General features: G+C 39.1%; 1 protein-coding gene across 1 annotated transcript in view; it reads right to left on the bottom strand.

The window, feature by feature from the left end:
• Positions 1 to 19,176, bottom strand: part of Trrap (transformation/transcription domain associated protein) — a 161,216-nt gene that overhangs the window by 63,532 nt on the left and 78,508 nt on the right. The window contains exons 23-32 of the mRNA XM_023713378.1: positions 16,776 to 16,975; positions 14,335 to 14,552; positions 14,014 to 14,211; positions 13,226 to 13,486; positions 12,614 to 12,775; positions 10,403 to 10,499; positions 8,682 to 8,803; positions 8,234 to 8,404; positions 3,121 to 3,189; positions 638 to 691 (exon numbers count right to left, since the gene is read on the bottom strand). Of these exons, the coding sequence (XP_023569146.1) occupies positions 638 to 691; positions 3,121 to 3,189; positions 8,234 to 8,404; positions 8,682 to 8,803; positions 10,403 to 10,499; positions 12,614 to 12,775; positions 13,226 to 13,486; positions 14,014 to 14,211; positions 14,335 to 14,552; positions 16,776 to 16,975 (1,552 nt within the window). The remainder of the gene's footprint in view (positions 1 to 637; positions 692 to 3,120; positions 3,190 to 8,233; positions 8,405 to 8,681; positions 8,804 to 10,402; positions 10,500 to 12,613; positions 12,776 to 13,225; positions 13,487 to 14,013; positions 14,212 to 14,334; positions 14,553 to 16,775; positions 16,976 to 19,176) is intronic.

Below are 19,176 nucleotides of genomic sequence, written 5' to 3'. Positions count from 1 at the left end.
TGTGTGCGTGTGTGTGTGTATAAGAGGAAGGAGAGTGGCAGGCAGCAGGACAAAAAGGCTCTAAATTCAAGGCAGTCAGTAAGCCAACAGTGTGCAAGAATACATACATAATCCTCCACATTTCTAGAAGATATAATATACCCTTGTGGCATTTCGTCTTAGGAGGGTGCTAGATATATGAATTCTTATGAATGTTATGGTAGCAAAAACCCATTCAATATAGAATAGCATTGAAATACTGCAATTCTAACATGTGGAAAACAAAGGAACTTGAATCTTGCTTAAAATGTTCTAATATAGAACATGCGTGGTATCCAGACAATTCACAGCAATGATACTAATACAACTCTGCCACAGACAGACAATACAAATCACTGCACTCAAAGGCACAAGGCACTTTGTCCACTACAGAATCACAACACAGCTAACAAGTCACAGCAAAACCAAATGCGACAACAACCCCCTCCTGCAACTCCACTGAAATTCTCACCTCTACCCCTTCCATGGCAGGCTGAACCAAAACAAAAATTACAGCATGAAAAAAAGCAACAAAAAGGTAAAAGGAAAAAAATAAATAAAAAATAAAGTGTTCTTCATATTGCAAGTCATAAACTGACTTTTAATAGATTGTTCTCACCTCAAACTGACAGAATGGAGACAAGGAACATCTCCCGCACTCTGAAATGCTTTCCTGAGGATGGGGAGGAAAATCATCTTTTTCTATTTATGTCATTTACATAAAAACTTCCCATATACTCAAACACAGTAAGGGTTATTGGGGTTAACAAGACAGTAAAGACACAGTTATCAGAAAGCACAAATAATTAACAAATGCTCAGCAGCAAAAAGCACACCTTCTACCCTCAGATGTCAACATGGCCTTGGGATAGAGTCTAACAGTGTTTCTTCCCTAAGTCAAATGTTAAAAACAGTGTTTCAAGATTTGTGTAAGGGGAAAAATGGTAACACCTTCTTGATTCAAACACATTTTTAAGACTTACTTTGTGAAGTAAATAATTCAATGTTTTATGTAACGTACTAAGACATTAAAAGCGGGGGGAGGGGGGACTTTCCCAACTAGAGTCAGAAAAGAACCAGGCTGTATAGCCCCACGAATCACACATCTCTAAGCCCCACTCCCCAGACCACAACACCACCCACCAGAGAGCTGAATTATCTTATGTAGCAAAGGAGTCTTCATAAAACATAAAACTAGCTGCATGTGTGTTCCTGAACATGTGCTTGTGTGTGTACAGAACTGTTCTAATAGGTGGTCGTATGTCATCTGCTGTAACGTCAAAGGGGAAACTGATCTAAATATGGAGACCTTCAGGGGAGATTCTGTCTGTCTGTCTGTCTATTTATTTATCTATCTTCTACTTCTACCGCTACTACTACTACTACTACTACTACTACATATTTTAAAATATGGCATCTAACTAAGCAAAATTATTTGGGAATTCTACCAAACAAAAATAAACTACTCAGAACCAGTGCCCATTCTGTACAACATTCCTTAAAAAAAAACAAGGAATGCTAAAGAGCAGAGCACAGTCCTATCCCTGGGATTGGGTGATGGAACCACAGCCATGCTCTCTGCCTTTGAACCCCAAATCCTATGGATTGAGTTTCAGACCCACAGTTAACATCTTGGCATATAGTGTTGTCTAGATTTTTCACAGAATGATGCAAAAGATTTTAGGAGGAGCTCAAGAACTTCCTAGAACCCATGCCCTGATCTGCAGAACTATACTCCCACCCACAAAAAAAAAAAAATATTACAAAAGTTTATGGAATCTTTTCAGTTCAACAAAAGTCATTAATCTCACTAGGTTTTGTTATTGTAGTTATTCTAGTACTAACTATGTGTTTCAGGGAACTATCTCATTTACTGTTAAGAATGGATGTAAAATTTAAAGTAAAACTATCTCTATGAGATGAGACAGCTGTACCTACTCCTAAGACCAGAGGCTTTATCAATACACTCTGCTCTCTTCCGTGAAGATTTCCAATTTTGTTTTGCATATATAAATGACCAACTTCTCCAAGATTTTTTTGCATATGTAAATAGTAAGTTGTCCACAAGGTTGTGAATAGCATAAAATTTCTTTTAAAAGTTTAAAATCCTGGTTTAGTTCTGCTTAGTTGGCTGATCAGAAGCAGCAGGAAAGATACAAAAACTATAGTCATACAGAATGATCAAAACAAAGCATAATTAAAAAAATTACAAGCTGGAATGAAACACAGCATCCAACAAATACGCACAAGAAAAGACAAAATGCCATATTATTTATGCCTTGAAAGAACCATGAGGAATTCCCTAGCAGGGACACTACTGTAAAATGTAACTGGACATCAAAGAAAGTATAGACGATACCATTCCACTGATAGGGCATCATTAACTTAAAAATACTTTGAAAAATTAACATATACAGTATATTAGATTCAAAACAGCATGCATTTTTTGAGGAGAGTAAGTCTTTAATGGTAAACATCAGACACTTAAAAAGATTTAACTAGCGTGGTTTTTCTTCAAACCAAATAAATTAGCTTCAAGTGCTAACCTTTTTTAAGTTTTGGCAAATAATTTGGGTGAGGAATTTAGGCCTAGAAAATATACATGCTAGTATTTATGTGATGATCCTTTATTACATTCTCCTTAGTGCTTGCGAGTCGTAAAAAATGTCTTGGTGGTTTTATCAGACAATAATGATTAAATAGACTACTGCTGACCGAAGGATAGAAAACAATGGAAACAACAGGTGAGATATAGACCACCATGTAAACAGCAACTACCAAGAACAGTCTAGAAAAAATACTGTTTAAAGCAAAACTAATAAAATTGAAATACTAACATTTTAAGCTTTCCAGAATTTGCAACAAAGACATTATATTTAACAGAAGGGAGATTTTTAAAGAAACTTAAAAAGGAATGTTTAGCCATTAAGACAAAAGCATGATGTAATTCTAATAAAATAAAATGTTTAATAGTTTACATGGACTATCATCACATAAAACCATTTCTCACTAGCAATTTAATTAAGGCACTGCTCTGCCATTAACAGTGATATCAGCAGTGCACTACAGGGTGGCCTTCCCAGAAACAAGCGAGTCACTCACGTTTCCGTCGCTCCGCTGGCCCCCTTTGTGGGTGATGACCACCACTTCCATCCACTTGCGCAGATGTTGCTGTGAAGAAAAAAAAAAAAAAAAAAAAAAGACAAATTCTTCATGACGGCCATTTTACTTTCAAATACTAACTACCCTATGGTGGAAACTTGTCATTAATTTTCCATGTTTTAATGTATAAAATTTGTTTAACTGTGGTTCTCACATTATATTTAAACACCTTGATCATTAAACTAGCCCTATAGATAATACAAAGACTGAATTTATCAATACAACAGAAAAATTTTAGAAACCTACTCATTCCAGTGCCAGGCCCTGTCACTTTCATGTTGACTATTTTCTCAACTCTTCAGAGAATACTGTGATGTGATAGGTACCAGGCTAGAGATGGAGCAAGAACTGAGCTGGCAGACCTCATTCCTATCCTGGAGAAGCCTGTGGCCAAGCAGGGAAATAGGTAAAATGAAAAGATAAAACACCAGGGGCATGCTGTGCAAAAGCGCAGTTATGATAAGCTTCCCAATAGAGCAGGAAGCAGTCTCAGGTAAGGGCTGGGGTTAAGGCAGTTCCCATGGAGGCTATGATGTCTGAACAGGGACAGGAAATGGACCCAAAGTGGGAGAAGTACACTCTACGCAAAGGAGATAAGGGTGCTAAAGCCAAAGGAGAAAAAGCCACTGGAGCAAAGAAACAGTAGCACATGGGGCCCAGGAGAAATGGTCTGTGATACATGTATAGATTCCTCTAGATCAGAGGCTGCACAAATAGATGCCATCAGGCAGAAGGTCAATCCTATACAGAATGAGGGTAATCTTTATGTATGTAGTGAGACTGCATTTTTAGCAAGCACATGGGAAGAAAGCCCTGCCCATAGCTAATCTGGGTTTGTGGTAACAATGCTCCAACTAGGTAAATTCAAGTAGACAAGCACTCAAACACTACCTAACAAGGGCATTCAAATAACAAAGGGTGTTTGGGGTTTTTTTTTAATTTTCATTGTTTAGAAAAGCTTTTTAGGGCACTTGTGGCAGACCACCAAATTACGTTCTCTTGAAAAATGAAGTCCCTTGAGCCTTCATCTTTCCCTGACCTTTTTGTCAACCCTATTTCACTGAGATATGCAGAGCTAGCTATATTGAACCAGATGTTCCCTTAACTGGCTAGGTCTGGCCCAGGAACCAATGTATCTCATTTCAGCATACAGGCGAGAAACTACCCCCACAACCCATGGCTGGAATGGGGGGGCTCAAGAACCTGTGAAATCTCAAGGCTCAGACTAAGACATGAGACAACATTTCAACTGAGGCCATGGGACTCAAAAAGAATTATACCTTCCTGGCAGAAAGGTGTCAACTTCACATACAGCAAGCTATCCACTGGTTGCATTGCTAATTGAAGGGCCTTTGTACCTGGTACTTACAGAATAACTTTCTCCTTACAGCCAATGCCTACAACGTTTCTCTTCCCTAGCACTCTGCTGTGATTCCCAGCTACCTCCCTGTCTAAAACCAATAAAAGCTGTGAGGTTTTCAACTCCGGGCTTTTTGTTCCACAGCACTGGGTCATCCTTAAAGCTCTCATCTGTAGAACTTTTTCTCTTTTTACTTTGTATCCATGTGCCATATTGCTGGGAGACCTGAACCCTCTGAGGTAGTTTCTGCAGGCACTAATGTCCTCTGGGAAGTTAAAAAGTTAGGATTCCATGATGCTACACAGGCTTAGAGAAAATGATTTTAACACCTCCAAACACTCTTCTCTTTCCTGAGCCTTCAGTATCTCTAAAGTCCTGGTCAAACTTCACAAGGTCTATTTCCCAAACTCATGCAGCCAAAGAGTAGGTTTTCATGGAACACCTACACACTGCATGGTTACCAATCAATGCCAAGAAACGCATTAAATAAAAATCACACTTCTTCAGAACACTAGAACTTTTTTTTCTTTTAACATATTTTAGTGCAGGGTCTACAGGGTCTCACTATGTAGATCGGACTCGTAGTGATCCTTCTGTTTTCAGCCTCACAAGTGCTGGGATTACAGGTGTGTGACACCACATTCAGTCTCAATCAAGTCTCAGCAAACCTCGTGGGCAGGGATGGACCAGCATGGCTTGTGGTACTGGGATCGAACCCCAGCCCCTGTGCTCTGCCTAAGCAGTCACTTTAGTCTGCTGAGCGATCTGTCCAGTCCTAGAATAATATTTTACTAATAAATTCTCTCAAGGACATTAACCACCAGACTATAAATTCATGAAACTTGTTATCTTACTGGAACAAACATCTATACAAAGCTATAAATTAGTAACAGAACTCAAAGTTTAAACCATGTCAACCATTCTTTCTGCTTTTGCATTTCTCAAAGGAAAAAATGACACTGATATACAAGATCATTTTCAATTTTTAATTCAATGACTAAACACAGAAGATGCTACAAGATCAAGCAGTGCAAAATAAGAAAGGAACTAGATATGGTATATAAAAGAACAAACCCAGATCATTATACCATGTACAAAGATGAATTAAAAATTTGACAAAGATTTAAAAAGAAATAAAGCTATAAAACTCTTAAAGGGAAAATTTTCAAAACTGTTTTTCATGAATGTCAACGCTGCAAAGACATATTCTCCTTTTTGACACCATCAACAACTGAGTTTCGTTCTAAAGAACATGGCAAATCAGGCTAATCAACAGCTATTGTGTCCCCAGCATGGCACAACAGACACAGATTAATTCAAGACCTGTGTCACTAAGTAGAAATAAAGCCAGGTGTGGTAGCACAGGGCTATAATCCCAGCACTTGGGAAGCAGAGGCAAGAGGATTGCCAAAAGTTTGAAGTCAGCTTGGACTACACAGCGAGTTCATGCCAGCCTGAACTATATAGCAAGACTGTGTATCACAAAACCCCCCAAAACAAAAATGAACAAAATCAACGTAGAAACAATGTGAATCCAGCTATATTATGAACCTAGCCATACTCAGCTAAGGTAGGTGCTGAATGGAAATGTCTAGATACTAAATAGCAGTTAAATCATTCTTTGTAGTGCACTAATCCTCTGCTCTTAAGAGGATCTTGGACCATTAAGAGAGCCAATGGCACCGTGGAGATGGCTCAGTGGAATAAGCGCTTCCCTGGCAAGCGCAAAGGCCTGAGTTCAATCCCTGGTTCTGCAAAAAAAAAAAAAAAAAAGAAGAAAAAAAAAAGAGAGCCAATGAAGGGGGGACAAAACCCCCTGAACAAGCCATGTGCTTTGTTTTAGAAAAAGAGATCCTTGGCCTCAGAACCCACAAACTATGAAGCAGTTCTCCTAAAAGTGCATTAAAATAAGTCTGGACATCAATATTCCCTAAATGAAGTGCTAGTTCAGAGATGTGAAAAGTGTGATTAGAAAAGAAAGGAGGCTTCAGGGAGTCACACAAAGAAGTGACAGTGACAGAGAACTAGTACAGCAAATAGTCATGAGAACAAATGCCCAAACTCATCTATGAAAGCACCAAAATTGAAGCTGGGTGTGGTGGCACATATCTGTAATTCCAGCACTGAAAAGGCTGAGGCAGAAGGATCACTATGAGTTCAAGGCTAGCCTGTGCTACATAGTGAGTTACAAGCCAGCCTGAATTACAGAAACCCTGTCTCAAATATTAAAAAAAAATTAAATTAAAAAAAAAAGAGAGAGAGAGAAAGCACCGAAGTTGGAACACAGAAGGGAAGTGTGTACTGGATGTGCTCTGATTAGGCAGCAATTCAACTTCATTTGTTTGAACCACTATCTGCAAGCATGGAAATTAACTATATAAGTACACTGCACATATTTTGAGGCTTAAGAAAAGTACTTTCCAACTCAGAAAATTCATTCCAGTAAATAGTTTATTTTCCAGTTATCACCTATTATTAACATATCAGGGCCAGCCAAATAGCTCAGTGGATTAAAGCACTGGCAAGCAGGCGCAGGGGCCAGGGATTCGATCACCAGGCCTGCTATGCTGGCCCCACCCCCAAGACACACTGAAATGGCAATTGAGACTGGGCATGGTGGCGCACGCCTGTAATCCCAGCTTTTGGGAGGCTGTAAACAGGTGGATCACTATGAATCTGATCTAGTAGTGAGACCCTGTACACCCTGTAGACCTTTCCCTAAAATTAAAAAAGAAGATATCAAATGATTCTGAGGTAAAAGCCTGTGTGGTTTTCATATATACATATCAGGTATATATCTATTCCACATAGATGTCTATGTAATCTTTATCTACGTACCTTCTAGTTATAGCAGAAGAGAAAAAAATACCTCCACTATCACAAAAGGTCTAAACAGTCAAAGGCCAATTAAGCATAAACATGAAAGAAAATGTACATTTGTCATAATGTATGATTAAATTGTTTGGTGAGCATGTATTTATTTATTTATTTCTATTTATTTATTTTTTGGGCAGAACCAGGGATCTGCTCATTAAAGTTAAGGATGGGCTTATATAATCATTTAAAATGATAAAGCATTAACCAAAAAAACAAGCAAAACCACATTGTGGGAAACAGAAAAATACCCATGTCTCCTGGAAGAATGTCAATTACTTCTAGAAAGAGACACTCACACACAGGACAATGCTACCACTGAATGCCTTGGGGAGGTACTGGGCAGAAGCGAGGCAGGGATGAGGGATGGCAAGGAGACATTCTGAGCTTTTGTATTGTAAGCCATGTGAATACATTATTCATTTTAAAAACAATGTAAACAGTACATGGTGGCACATGCTTGTAATCCCAGCGTTCTGGGAGGTTGAGGCAGGAGGATTCCAAGTATGAGCTCAGCTTGAGTAACACAGCAAGATCCAGTCTCAAGTTAAAAAGGCTGAGGTGTGGAGATTAGGCAATCTCAATGTAAAGATTATGGGGGTTTAATCCCCAGTAGCACAAAAAAGAAAAGGAGAAAAAAAAATTTTTTTTTAAAAGACAGGGGCTCATTAAAGTTCAGGATGGGCTTAAAAACTCACATCTGCCCAGAATGGTCTCAAATTTGGCAATCCTCCTGCCTCAGCCTCCCAAGTGGTGGGATTGCAGGTGTACAAGCATCTCAAATTTATCACAGAATTGGTTTAGTTCCATTTGGCTTACCATCATCTGATCACAAAATTTGTCATTAAAGGAATTTGGAAAAAGCCTTGTAACAGAAGTCAGACGATTTACAACATTCAACGTTAAGCTTCGGTAGTCTCCCAGCATCATCAGCAAAGGCCTCATATGTGTATGAATTTGATCTACTTCAATAGTAGCACCTTCTAAAAACTATTAAAAAGAGAAGTTAAAAAAAAATAATCAACAGTGAACACTTTATACTTTACTCATAGTCATCTCTAGCAGCGAGTGTTTTGTTTTTTCCCTTAGGAAAACAGTACTAAGTAGCTGTCTTCTAGAAATCATTGATGAAATGAGGGGTTAACTTTACTGTTTAACATTTTTAAAGATCCAGTATGATTACAAAGCAGACAGACTTAACAGAATCTAGCCTGTGATACAAAAACAAGCTGATTTCTAGGTGTCTCTTTCACACAGACAAGCTCACCTTTCTCATACAGGCTTCTCCAGCCTCCTGGAGCTCACTGTTCGTGGAATTAAGGGCTTTGAAGAGTGCAGCAATGATTTTTTCCCTGGACTGAGGCAGGTAATTGCAGGCAGCAAGTGCATCTTTATAGAGAAAAAATTGATACAATTTTATTATTAACCTGAAAAATACCTAAACAATTTTCTTCTTTAAAAGAACCAACTGATATGAACCACTAATCCTTTTTCCTGCCAAAAACAAAAATAAAATGCATGGTCCTCCAGCCACATATTCAGTGTTATCTAGGAATGAGGTCAGTGTTCTGCCTGAAAGGCCAAGATAAGTCGGCAGATACCCTTGCCTCCAAGACATCCTCATAGGTTAGTACATGGCTGTCCAGGGCAGGCCTATCTGAATTAGAGGGTGTGGCCTCTGAACTTCCAGTTACAGATAACACAGGGATGCAACACACATGGCTCTCTACAACATAGTCTCTCCACTACACAAGTGACAAACTCTGGGGTTTAAAGGCTTCATGTCTTTGAAAATGCAAATATTCTTAAGAAAGAGGACTTGCCTCGATCCAAGGTTAGTCAGAGATGACAACCTAGCAAAATCCATACTCATATTTGCTAACAGAAATGGAGTCAAAGGACAGGCAACCAAAGACAATTCTAGAGAACTGAGGACCCCTCTCTCCCTTTGGCTTGTGCTGTACTGAACACTCTGCCCTCATCCCCACGTCTGGGGATCACAGTCTGCTGTTTGGCTTATCTACCTAATTCAAGAGGGATCTGTAAATATTTTAGTATGTCCTTTAGTAAGTATCAAAAAAATACAAACAAAAAACCCAATCATCTAATCTCAGCACTAGGGAAGCTAAAGCAGGACAACTGATACAAGTTCAAGGCCAGCCTGCACTATCTAGTGAGTTCAGAGTCAGCCTGAACTATTATAAATAGCAAGACTATCTCAAAAACCAACCAAATAATACAACAACAACAAAAAAAAACAACTTCAAAATACCCATATAAGTATTAACTAAAATAAATAAATGACTGATTGAACATAAAAAGATCATTTAGTATTACTGATCTAGTGTATTTCCCTAAGTGGCACAATTTTTCTGTTAACCAATATAGTTCTTAGTGAAAAGAGACTACAGGATTCTCAAATGCTTGAGTCATGAAGTCTAGACCGTAGAATACCTATTAAATATCTGGATTCTGATGGAAATTACACTGTAAGGTCAGTATGATAAATCTTTTAAGTCAGAATGCTTGATACTTAAAAGAGAATCATAAAGCATTTATTACCAAGTAAAATCTAGAATACAGGGGCCGGGGAGAGAGCTCAGTACAATAAGCGCTTGCCTGACAAGTGCAAGGGCCTGAATTCAATCCCCAGTTCCACCAAAAAAAAAAAGAAAAAAATAATCTAGAGTACAAAATCATCTAAATCTTAACAAAGTACTCAATCTTACAATATCTCATAACAATGTAATAACCTCTGGTTTTGCTTTTTGAAACAGGGTTTTGGTATGTACACCATGCTGGCCTTGAACTCATGATCCTTCTACCTCCTAAGTGCTGGGATGTTAAGCATGTGCCACCATGCCTGGCTACAAAGTTTCTGATATTATATTTAATAATTTTATTTATCCTGTATTTTCAACACCAGAAAAACTAGACAGTAACAACAAAAGTCACTGTCTTCTTTGTCTTTTATACCCTGCAACTTACTTAGTGCTGCAATCCGTAAAGGCACAAGTGATGGAAGGCTTTTATAACAGGGCAGTTTGGTTAAAGCTGAATCCTCAGCCTCACACAAATTCAAAAGCTAGAAAAGATGAAACAAAGTGAGACCATTCCTCCTGGGAAGTCACAGCAACTTTGCAAGCAGCAAAACATAACAATCTGCTCTTCACATGGCAATATGATTAATAATGGACAAACTAAACACAAATTCTGCAAAGTATCACAGTGTGACTAAAATTCCTTATTTTAAGACAAAATTCCTGAACCTCATTAGTCAATACATTATTAGATACATTCTCATTCATCCTGATATGCTTTTTTCTTAAAATAGAGTATCCTTTTATCTAACTGCAAATTGTATGATGGTAGATCTGTCTCCCCCTTGTTTAGAGCTGCTTACACAATGCTCTAGGTAAGCACTCAAGAAACAGATGGGCCATAATGCAATTATCTGGGTGGATGTATTTTTTTCTCTTTTCCAATACAGAAATGTGTAATGAATGAAGGAAACTGACCACCACTGGAAATTCCTGTGGCTATTCCTGGATGTTCTAGCATATGTGCATCTCATATTTAAAATATATGTATGTGTACCTAATATTTAAAATGTATGTATGGGTATCTAATATTTAAAATATATATCTATCAGTATTTTTCCCTTTACTTACATCTTAGACAACCGGTATACTTTTTTTTTTTTTTCCACTTAAAGATTCCTACCAGGTAAAAGATTTAGAACAGTAGAAAATAGTATAAAAGTAAAGAATATATAGTAAAAATTATTTGCAACCACCCAACCCACTCAACTCCCCAGAGGAAACCACTTTTTCCAGGTCCTTGTAAAATGTTCAATAATACTCTCCTTGTACGAATGTTATGTGTGTGTGTAGATATATCTGTTATGTATCCTAAATATGACCACATGTCAAGATCTCCTGAAAAATCAAACAGTAGATTCTCAGGTCTTACTCTGTATACTGAGCCTCAATTTCCAGGAAAGGACTTAAGAGCTTCTATACTTTTCCAGAGACCCCTGCATGTTCTGTTGCAGCCAGTAGATCCTGAACATCTGGAGAAGAGTTTCATGCTCTCTACACCACAAGGTTCTGGTCCTACATTTATGGACAGTTTTCGGTGCAGGTTATAATTCGTCTGACTCCAAAACTACAATGGAAGCTGCTCTCCCACTTTCCAGAAGATCCTGACTCTCAATCAAGTCAAGGGCAAAGGTATAACAGTGCAACCATGAATTAAATGACCATGTGTCCCAGGAAAACTGAAGAATTTCAAAACAAAAAAATCTTAAGAGGTAAACTTTCACAGTTGAAAATTCAGACAGTACAAACCAGAAAGAATTTATTTCTTTAGAAATTTGGTCTGTTTACACTGTCTCTGCAAAAGCATACCTCATATGCTGTAAAAAGTCCAAATCAGGACTACCAAATCATTACTAAATTAAAGCTTTCAATCTGACTATACTTACAGTTTAATTTCTGTTGATCACTGCATAGTATCCCTTTACACTGTCTGCAATGACACATGTTTAGAAGATGTCAAGTGCCCGTGCCTGTGTTTGGGTCAACAGGAAGTCAAATCCAATAAACAAAATTGAGAGCATGGCTGGACAGTGCAGTGATTGGGAAGTGTGCTCTGAAATAAGCATTCCTGGTTACAAACTTAGGTCTGCAGCTCACTTGCTCTGTGGTTTTGGCTAAGAAACAAACACCATATCTTCACAATGGGAAGAAATAGCATCTATATCTCATAGGGCACTGTCAGAGGTAAATAAGAGCACTTATGGTGCCTCACCAGTACGTGGCACATTAAACCATTAGGAAGTTTAACAGACTGGCACTTGTTGTGGGCCACCCTATTTTGGGTTCCAGCTGCTAGAAGTGGTTAAAAAAGAAAGATACAGTCTTATTGTCTAAAACACAATTTTAAAGGACCAAAGCTCGAGCACAGTTCCTTGTAGAGTTGGCAAAGTACTGAAGGCTCAGAAAATCTTAACATTATGCTTAACGTCTCCGGGGAGCAGATCTTCCTTAGATTCCTTCTCAGCTGTATCAGGCTAAAATTGGTTACCTGTGCCACTGCCTGAATCTTGTTTGAACTCTACCTGACCAGTCTTCATGTATAAAGAGAGGCTGGCAGACACACCACCATCCACACCACTCCGCACTACCACCCCCCTACCTCTGTGTAGAACACCTTATGCTCCACCACGTTAAGATCCATTGTGAAGAGCCGGGGCTGCAGTGTGGTACAGAATGTGTTTCCTTCCATCAGGCCAATCTGTGCATTGGCAGGCTGGTGTCGAAGCAAGTGTTTCTTGGGCGGGACCATATCCTGGAGAACCTGGAAAAGCCAGGGAAAAACACTGCTTATCAGTTGCCTCTGTTAAATGCCTTTTGTGGCAATATTCCACACCCTCTGAAAACTGCGAGAGGCATAGTTATCGTAGAAGTTTTTAATGAGGCACGCAGGACATGTTTCAGGTGCTAGAACTGAGTTGTGGACAAGCCTGTCAGAAACATTTAGTTCCTAAGACTCCGGACTGATCTCTCTTAATTAAAACAAAACAGAAAGCAAAACTGGTATGTATAGTACTACATAGATTCAGGAAATCAGTCTTCTTTCTCTTGACACAAATTAGTGACACTGCCAAAATATATACACCGAAATTTGAATACAGGAAGCAAAAGAACATGCACAGACACTTTTGACAGGAACACAAAATTATAAAGTATTCACAACTCAAATTTGATAAAAACAAAAATTACCCTGGTTCTGTGTCAGAACTCTCACCTCTTTATGGGGTTCCATTATCACTGTCACACTCTTCCCAGTGACCTGCGCCAATACCTGCAGTGAATGCATTGCCTGTTTCCTTACAGTGGAGTTTGGAGAGGTGACTTCTCTAACTAAATCATGTGTCACATGATGAAAAGACTTCTCCTGAGCTGCCACAATCTCTTCAGCTCGTTCCTCATCTTTTAGAGGTGTAGCACACCTCATGAGGAGCTGCTCCAGTGTGGTCTTTGCCATGGCAACTGCCCCATTGGAAACCTGGAGATCAGGGAGGTCTTAGAATTAAAAAGACAGTGATATTGCCAACCATACCCACCTGCCCCTCACACTGGCTGCATCAATAAGACAGACTATTTTATATCTTATGTCACCCACCTGGCACCTTAGTACCTAAATCACCAAACATGACCTAGAAATAATCCTGGTGTTTACAAAGCAGTTAAGCTGGTGATATGCACTCTGTTCTTTCAGTATGTGTTAGATCTGCAAATGGTTCCACAAGAATAAAACACCTGTGGAAATCTGTAGTATATGAAAAGCAGCACCCTTTCCTTCACATGCACTCTGGTCTGTGATTGCTCCACAGCAAGCAAATCAGTACCCAGAAACAGCCTATGGAAGAGAGAGGTTTGGAGCTGTCCCTACACTGAAGACACTGTAAGGAAACTTGAACATTAGCATTTCCTTGCTGGGAGGAGCACATACTGCAGAAATGCCTCAGACTAACTGCTCTCCAGAACAACTAGCTACTTGAAAGCAGCAGGGTTAGCCTTACAGCCACCTACCTCTCCAGTTAAGTCCATCATGACAAAGAGGAGTGCTTTCAGGAAGGTCTGCTGGTTTTGAAGAACCCATGTGAGAGGCAGCCGCTCCATGAGAAATTTAATGGATACGACACCTCCCAGTTTTGCATACCAAGCCTGCTCATAGCAGCAGGCACACAAGCGCTCCACAATGTAGGAAAAGAGGGGAAGCTGGCAAGCCTGACAAGAGAAGCAAACAAGCCTTAAGGATACCACAACTCTCAAACTATCAGTTTCTAAAACTGGAAGAAACACAGGTACAAACACCCCTAGTATCATAAGACATTCCTCATTCCTCCTTACCCTTTCCTTTGAGCCCAGGATAATGCTTGCAACATCAAATATCACTGCCAAGGCCACTTCCCCAATCTTGCAAAGTTCTTTTTCTTCATAGGCCATACAGATAGCTATTGCATCAATAAGAACCAAGGGATCCATTCCTTTTGACCCATTCTCTTCACTGTGAAACATGGCTGTGCTGGGCTGGCTGCCCACCTGGTAGCAAGGCAACAAGAAAGGACCTGGAAGAAGAGTAGGCACATGAGGAAATTTCATCCCCATAATCATTCCTGGCCCTCAAACTGCAAAACTACCTCATTTTCCCCGAGGTTAAGAATTCAGAACTGGAAAAAAAAAAACAAAAAAAACAAAAACAAAAAAAGAATTCAGAACTGGGATTGACCATAGGTTGTTCTGCACATTCCTAACATATGAGTAGCAGTAAAAACAATAGTAACTGGGTGTGGTACTTCTAGCTCTCTGGGAGACTAAAGTAGAAGAATCACAAATTCAAGCCCCATCTGGGCAACTTAACATGACCCCATCTCAAAAATTAGTAATAATAATAATAGCAACATCTTCTGGATGGTTAACAACCTAAGTTTGCAGACCAAAATTAGAGAAAAAGGAGGGCTACAAGGAAAGCCAACATTTTGGCCCTAGCCTTCTAAGGTCAATTAAGACTCAGGACATATGAGAACTTGTACTGTAACATCATGTACCTCGGTAGTGTTCCAAATTTTCTGATCAAGAAGATTATGGGGCCAAAGAGGAAAGTGATCGATGACATAGAGTGTGCCTAAGGAGAGTCACATGGGGAGAAGACACTCTCTCAGGCTTTCACAGAGAGCACATTGGCCAAGCATTGGCCGTGACTCATCCACATGGCTGACACTGACAAAGGCTCTACAATCCGAGGTACAGGATCTCAGCATAAATCCTGAGGGCATTTCACTGACCTTCTCAGACCAAAAAGCTACAACTCTTGTTGCACAGGTCCTGCTTTACCTTGGTCTTAATCATCCAGTAGAAAAGTATGAAGACGAAATATAGGAAGTAAAGCCATGTTGTTATGTTGAGCTGTGGGGGACTCAGGTCAATAATTTCTGACATTGCCAGTTAAACAGAAGACCCATTGCTATTATGGGCTACTGGACTCTTTTAGAATATTTTGCTGAGTTTACACACCTATAATGTTCAACACAGAACTTTAAAAAAATGGGATATAACTATGAATGTCCATTTTGTATCTGTGTATTCAAAGTGGTTGGGATAGATATATAGTTGCATTCTCTTAATGAATAGAATGATTTTTTCTAATGGTGTTTGTAAGTAGGATCACAAGTCTGCATCTTGTACAGCAATTAACCACTAAGAAGAATATATACAGTGTATTATTTGTTGAAACTGTACTCTCGATTTGATTTGAAACTCTCTCATTGCTATATGTTTATCAATAAAACTTTGAAAAGAAAAAAAAATAATAACAGCAACAGTAGCCAAGTATACCAGTGAATACATATCATCAGAGAATAGCTAGCCACAGCAACTTGAAATTTAGCAGCTGGTGGTTACCAAGGCCATGCAAGATGGAGGTTATCAGGGTTAATTCTGCTAGAAAGACAATGTTCATACAGAAGAATCACTGAAAAACAATTAGCTGTTCAGTTGTATGGTACTGTTCTGGCCAAAAAGTTGGGAAAGTACATAGAAGAGTAAAAGCTTCTGAGGACAAGCTGGGGCAGTGCTATTTAAGAGTGGTTTGCAGCCTAACTGTCTGAGAGGAGACGCAAATATTTTATAAAAACGTCATCTGCAACAGATTAGAAATGAATAGAAACAGCACATCTGAAACCCCACCATCAGGAGCAGAAGAGGCCATGCCAGGCAAGAGGAACACCACCAAGAACTACCTTAAGCAGAAGCAAGCTCAGCCTTGAAAAATACCCTAACCTAAGGTAAGAAGATCAGCAATGAGTGGACTTCAAACCATTCAGTTTTACATGCAGTATGTCCATACATACCTCACCTTCATTTTCCTCACACACAACAAAGCATCTGATGATTACACTGAGTATATTTAAAAATTCTAAAACTTAGAAATAACTTTTAAGTCAATAAAGTGCCAACCACAGATGGAAGGCAAGAGACATGGTAGCACTCTCCTCTAATTCCAGCACTCTGGGAAGTGGAGGTAGGAGGATTGCTGGTTCAGCACCCAGGATGGGCGACTTAACAAGAATCTAGTTCAAAATAAAAAGTACAAAATGTGCCGGGGATGTAGCTTTATGCAAAGCCCTGGAATCAATTCCCAACTACCACTCAACCCCCCAAAAAGCACCAAAAATCTACAAGCTACTCTGCTTCTCTGAAACAACAAAGTATCTTGGATATCCTGACCAGGTTTCTAAAGCACATAAAGATGGGAAATAACCATGTCCTCCAACAACAATCCCCACACTCACCACACTGCTGAGCCACTGCCACCATGGTATAGTGGCGAATCAAGCTAGCGACAAAGGGCAAAGCACTGGGCCGCAGATCCTTGATAACAGCAGACATGAATGCTCCAGTCAGAGCCTGCTCAAATGTCTTCCGGGCTGGAGTATCTTGTGCTTTGTAACGATGTGAGATAATAACACTGGGTATCGTCTTTTCTGTAAAGCTAGAAGGCAAAATGACACCAATCATTACATGCACCAACTAGTGAACTGTAACAACCTGCCCACATTTAGATACTCCTAGGAAAGTTACTTTCTGTTTCATTTTCTGCAGTATCTGAAAGCAAATCTGAATTTCGTTATCAATATTTATACTCAGTATTTGAAGAGACACCAAATATGTTCTACCCAATATGAGCACAAGCAATTAAATGTCAACATACTCAGGATTTTTAAAACTTTTTAAAATTAATTTTATTGGTATAATTTAAATACACATAATGATTAACATTCATCACAGGTAATGTGTACCTGAACATGATTAACATTGATCCTCCTTTCCTATTCCCCTACCCTCTAAATCCTTTCCTCATTTACAAAAACTATTTTCATTCTTTCTTTTTCCCTTTTCCCCTCTTTAGTTCTGCTTCCTGTCTAAACATTTTTTTTTCCTAATTCATCCTCTCTAGTATATATTTTGGTCCTTATTTTCCCTTTCAGTGTCTCACATTAGAGAAACAATGTAATAAACGTGTGTCAGATCTATTTCACTTAAAAGTAAGGTCTTTTCATTTATTTACCTAGAAATGCCTCAAGTTTATCCTTCTTTACGGCAAAGTAGTATTCCACTGTATTAAAAAACACACTTATCCATTCTTCTACTGATGGGTGAGGTGACTGGACTGCTTCCAAGACTTTGCTATTATAAACTATACTCAGTCTTTTCATCACTTTCTATTTAAGAAAACTGACCTTTGTAGTTGAAAATAGTCAATCCTAAAAAGATACTAAAATCAGTGGTCTGAAAGCACCTCAAGGTCCCCAGTGCTTGTCAGGCAGGTGCTGTGTTCCACTATCTTTTATTTTCCTTTTTTTTTTTTTTTTTTTCAGGGCAGGTCTGGCTGGCTTGAGTTGTGGGGCTCGAACCCCAGCAACCTGAGCCTGACTGTTTTGTTGAAGCAGCCACTTAAAGAACTGAGCTACGGGGCAGGCCCCCTTATTTTGCTTTTTATTTATACTTCAGATTTCTCATGTAAGGTAACCATGCAATATTTAAGCTTATGCATCTGGTTTATTTTACTTCATTGAGGGCTCAAGTTTTATGTCTTCATACAAATGACAAATTTATCTTATTGAGAGTCCTCATTGTGTATAAATACCACATGTTCTGTATTGATTCCTCAGTGTGTGGACAGAGGCCACTTCTAAGATGCAGGTATTGTGGACTGCACTGTGTAAACATGGGCGTGCAGGTATCCCTGTTAGAGACAAAGCCACCCAAGCAGGCACGCAGGCGAGAGCTACTAACCTCTCCACCATTCATCAAGAAGCCCTTTCTTCATAGTAAAGGCTCGAGTCCCTGGCTGGAGAAAGCACACAGCAACAGCCAGAAACATCTCATGAACTTAGAAAGTGCTCACAAATTGATGACAGCAAAAGAACACAGTAAACAAAAAGGGCTCTCATGAACAGAATTAGAATCCATGAGTCAAGAGCATGCTGACCATTCACCAATGGGACAAGTTAACCTCAAGCGTCTCCCTTGTCCTTTCACACCTTTTCCCTGCCCGACTGACAAACATAATGTGTGAGAACATTGACATGATGTGTGACAACACATCCCTGGGAGTTCTATTAGTAGAGGACATTACTTGTCTCTTCATAATGAAGATACACACAATCCTGCTGCTCTACAAGAGCTAGTCTCCTCAAAAATGCCATATATCGAAGGCAGTCGGGCTCAGGATACTGTGGTTTGATCCCCAGATCCTCATGCCTTACCAGACCTTAAGGCATCCTGAGAAACAAACAAACAAAAATCCTTCTGAACTTTTAGACAGGGCATGGTGGTACGCGACTGTAATCCCAGCTCTTGGGAGACTGTAAACAGGCAGATAACTGTAAGTCTGATCTAGTAGGGAGACCCTGAACACCCTGTAGACCTTTCCCTAAAAAATACAAAAAATAAACCGAGAAGTCTACTTTGTTTAAAAAAAAAAAAAAAATGACATATATCATAAATGTAAGAGAAAACATAAACATTCATTTTAAAACTTACTGGGAAAATTATCCATGACGTAATTATTTTGTTTTTTGTTTAATGTACTGTAATGTCACCACATTCTTGATCATGGTTATGTTTTTCTTTACTCCAAAGTCAGTCTTGCCAGAGGCTTTTCAATTTTGTTTTTTTTTTTTTTTAAAA

This window comes from Octodon degus, unplaced genomic scaffold (assembly GCF_000260255.1).
Source record: "Octodon degus isolate 3935 unplaced genomic scaffold, OctDeg1.0 scaffold00031, whole genome shotgun sequence".
In the NCBI taxonomy this organism is placed as follows: domain Eukaryota; kingdom Metazoa; phylum Chordata; class Mammalia; order Rodentia; family Octodontidae; genus Octodon; species Octodon degus.
This window is presented reverse-complemented; position numbering and strand designations above follow the sequence as displayed.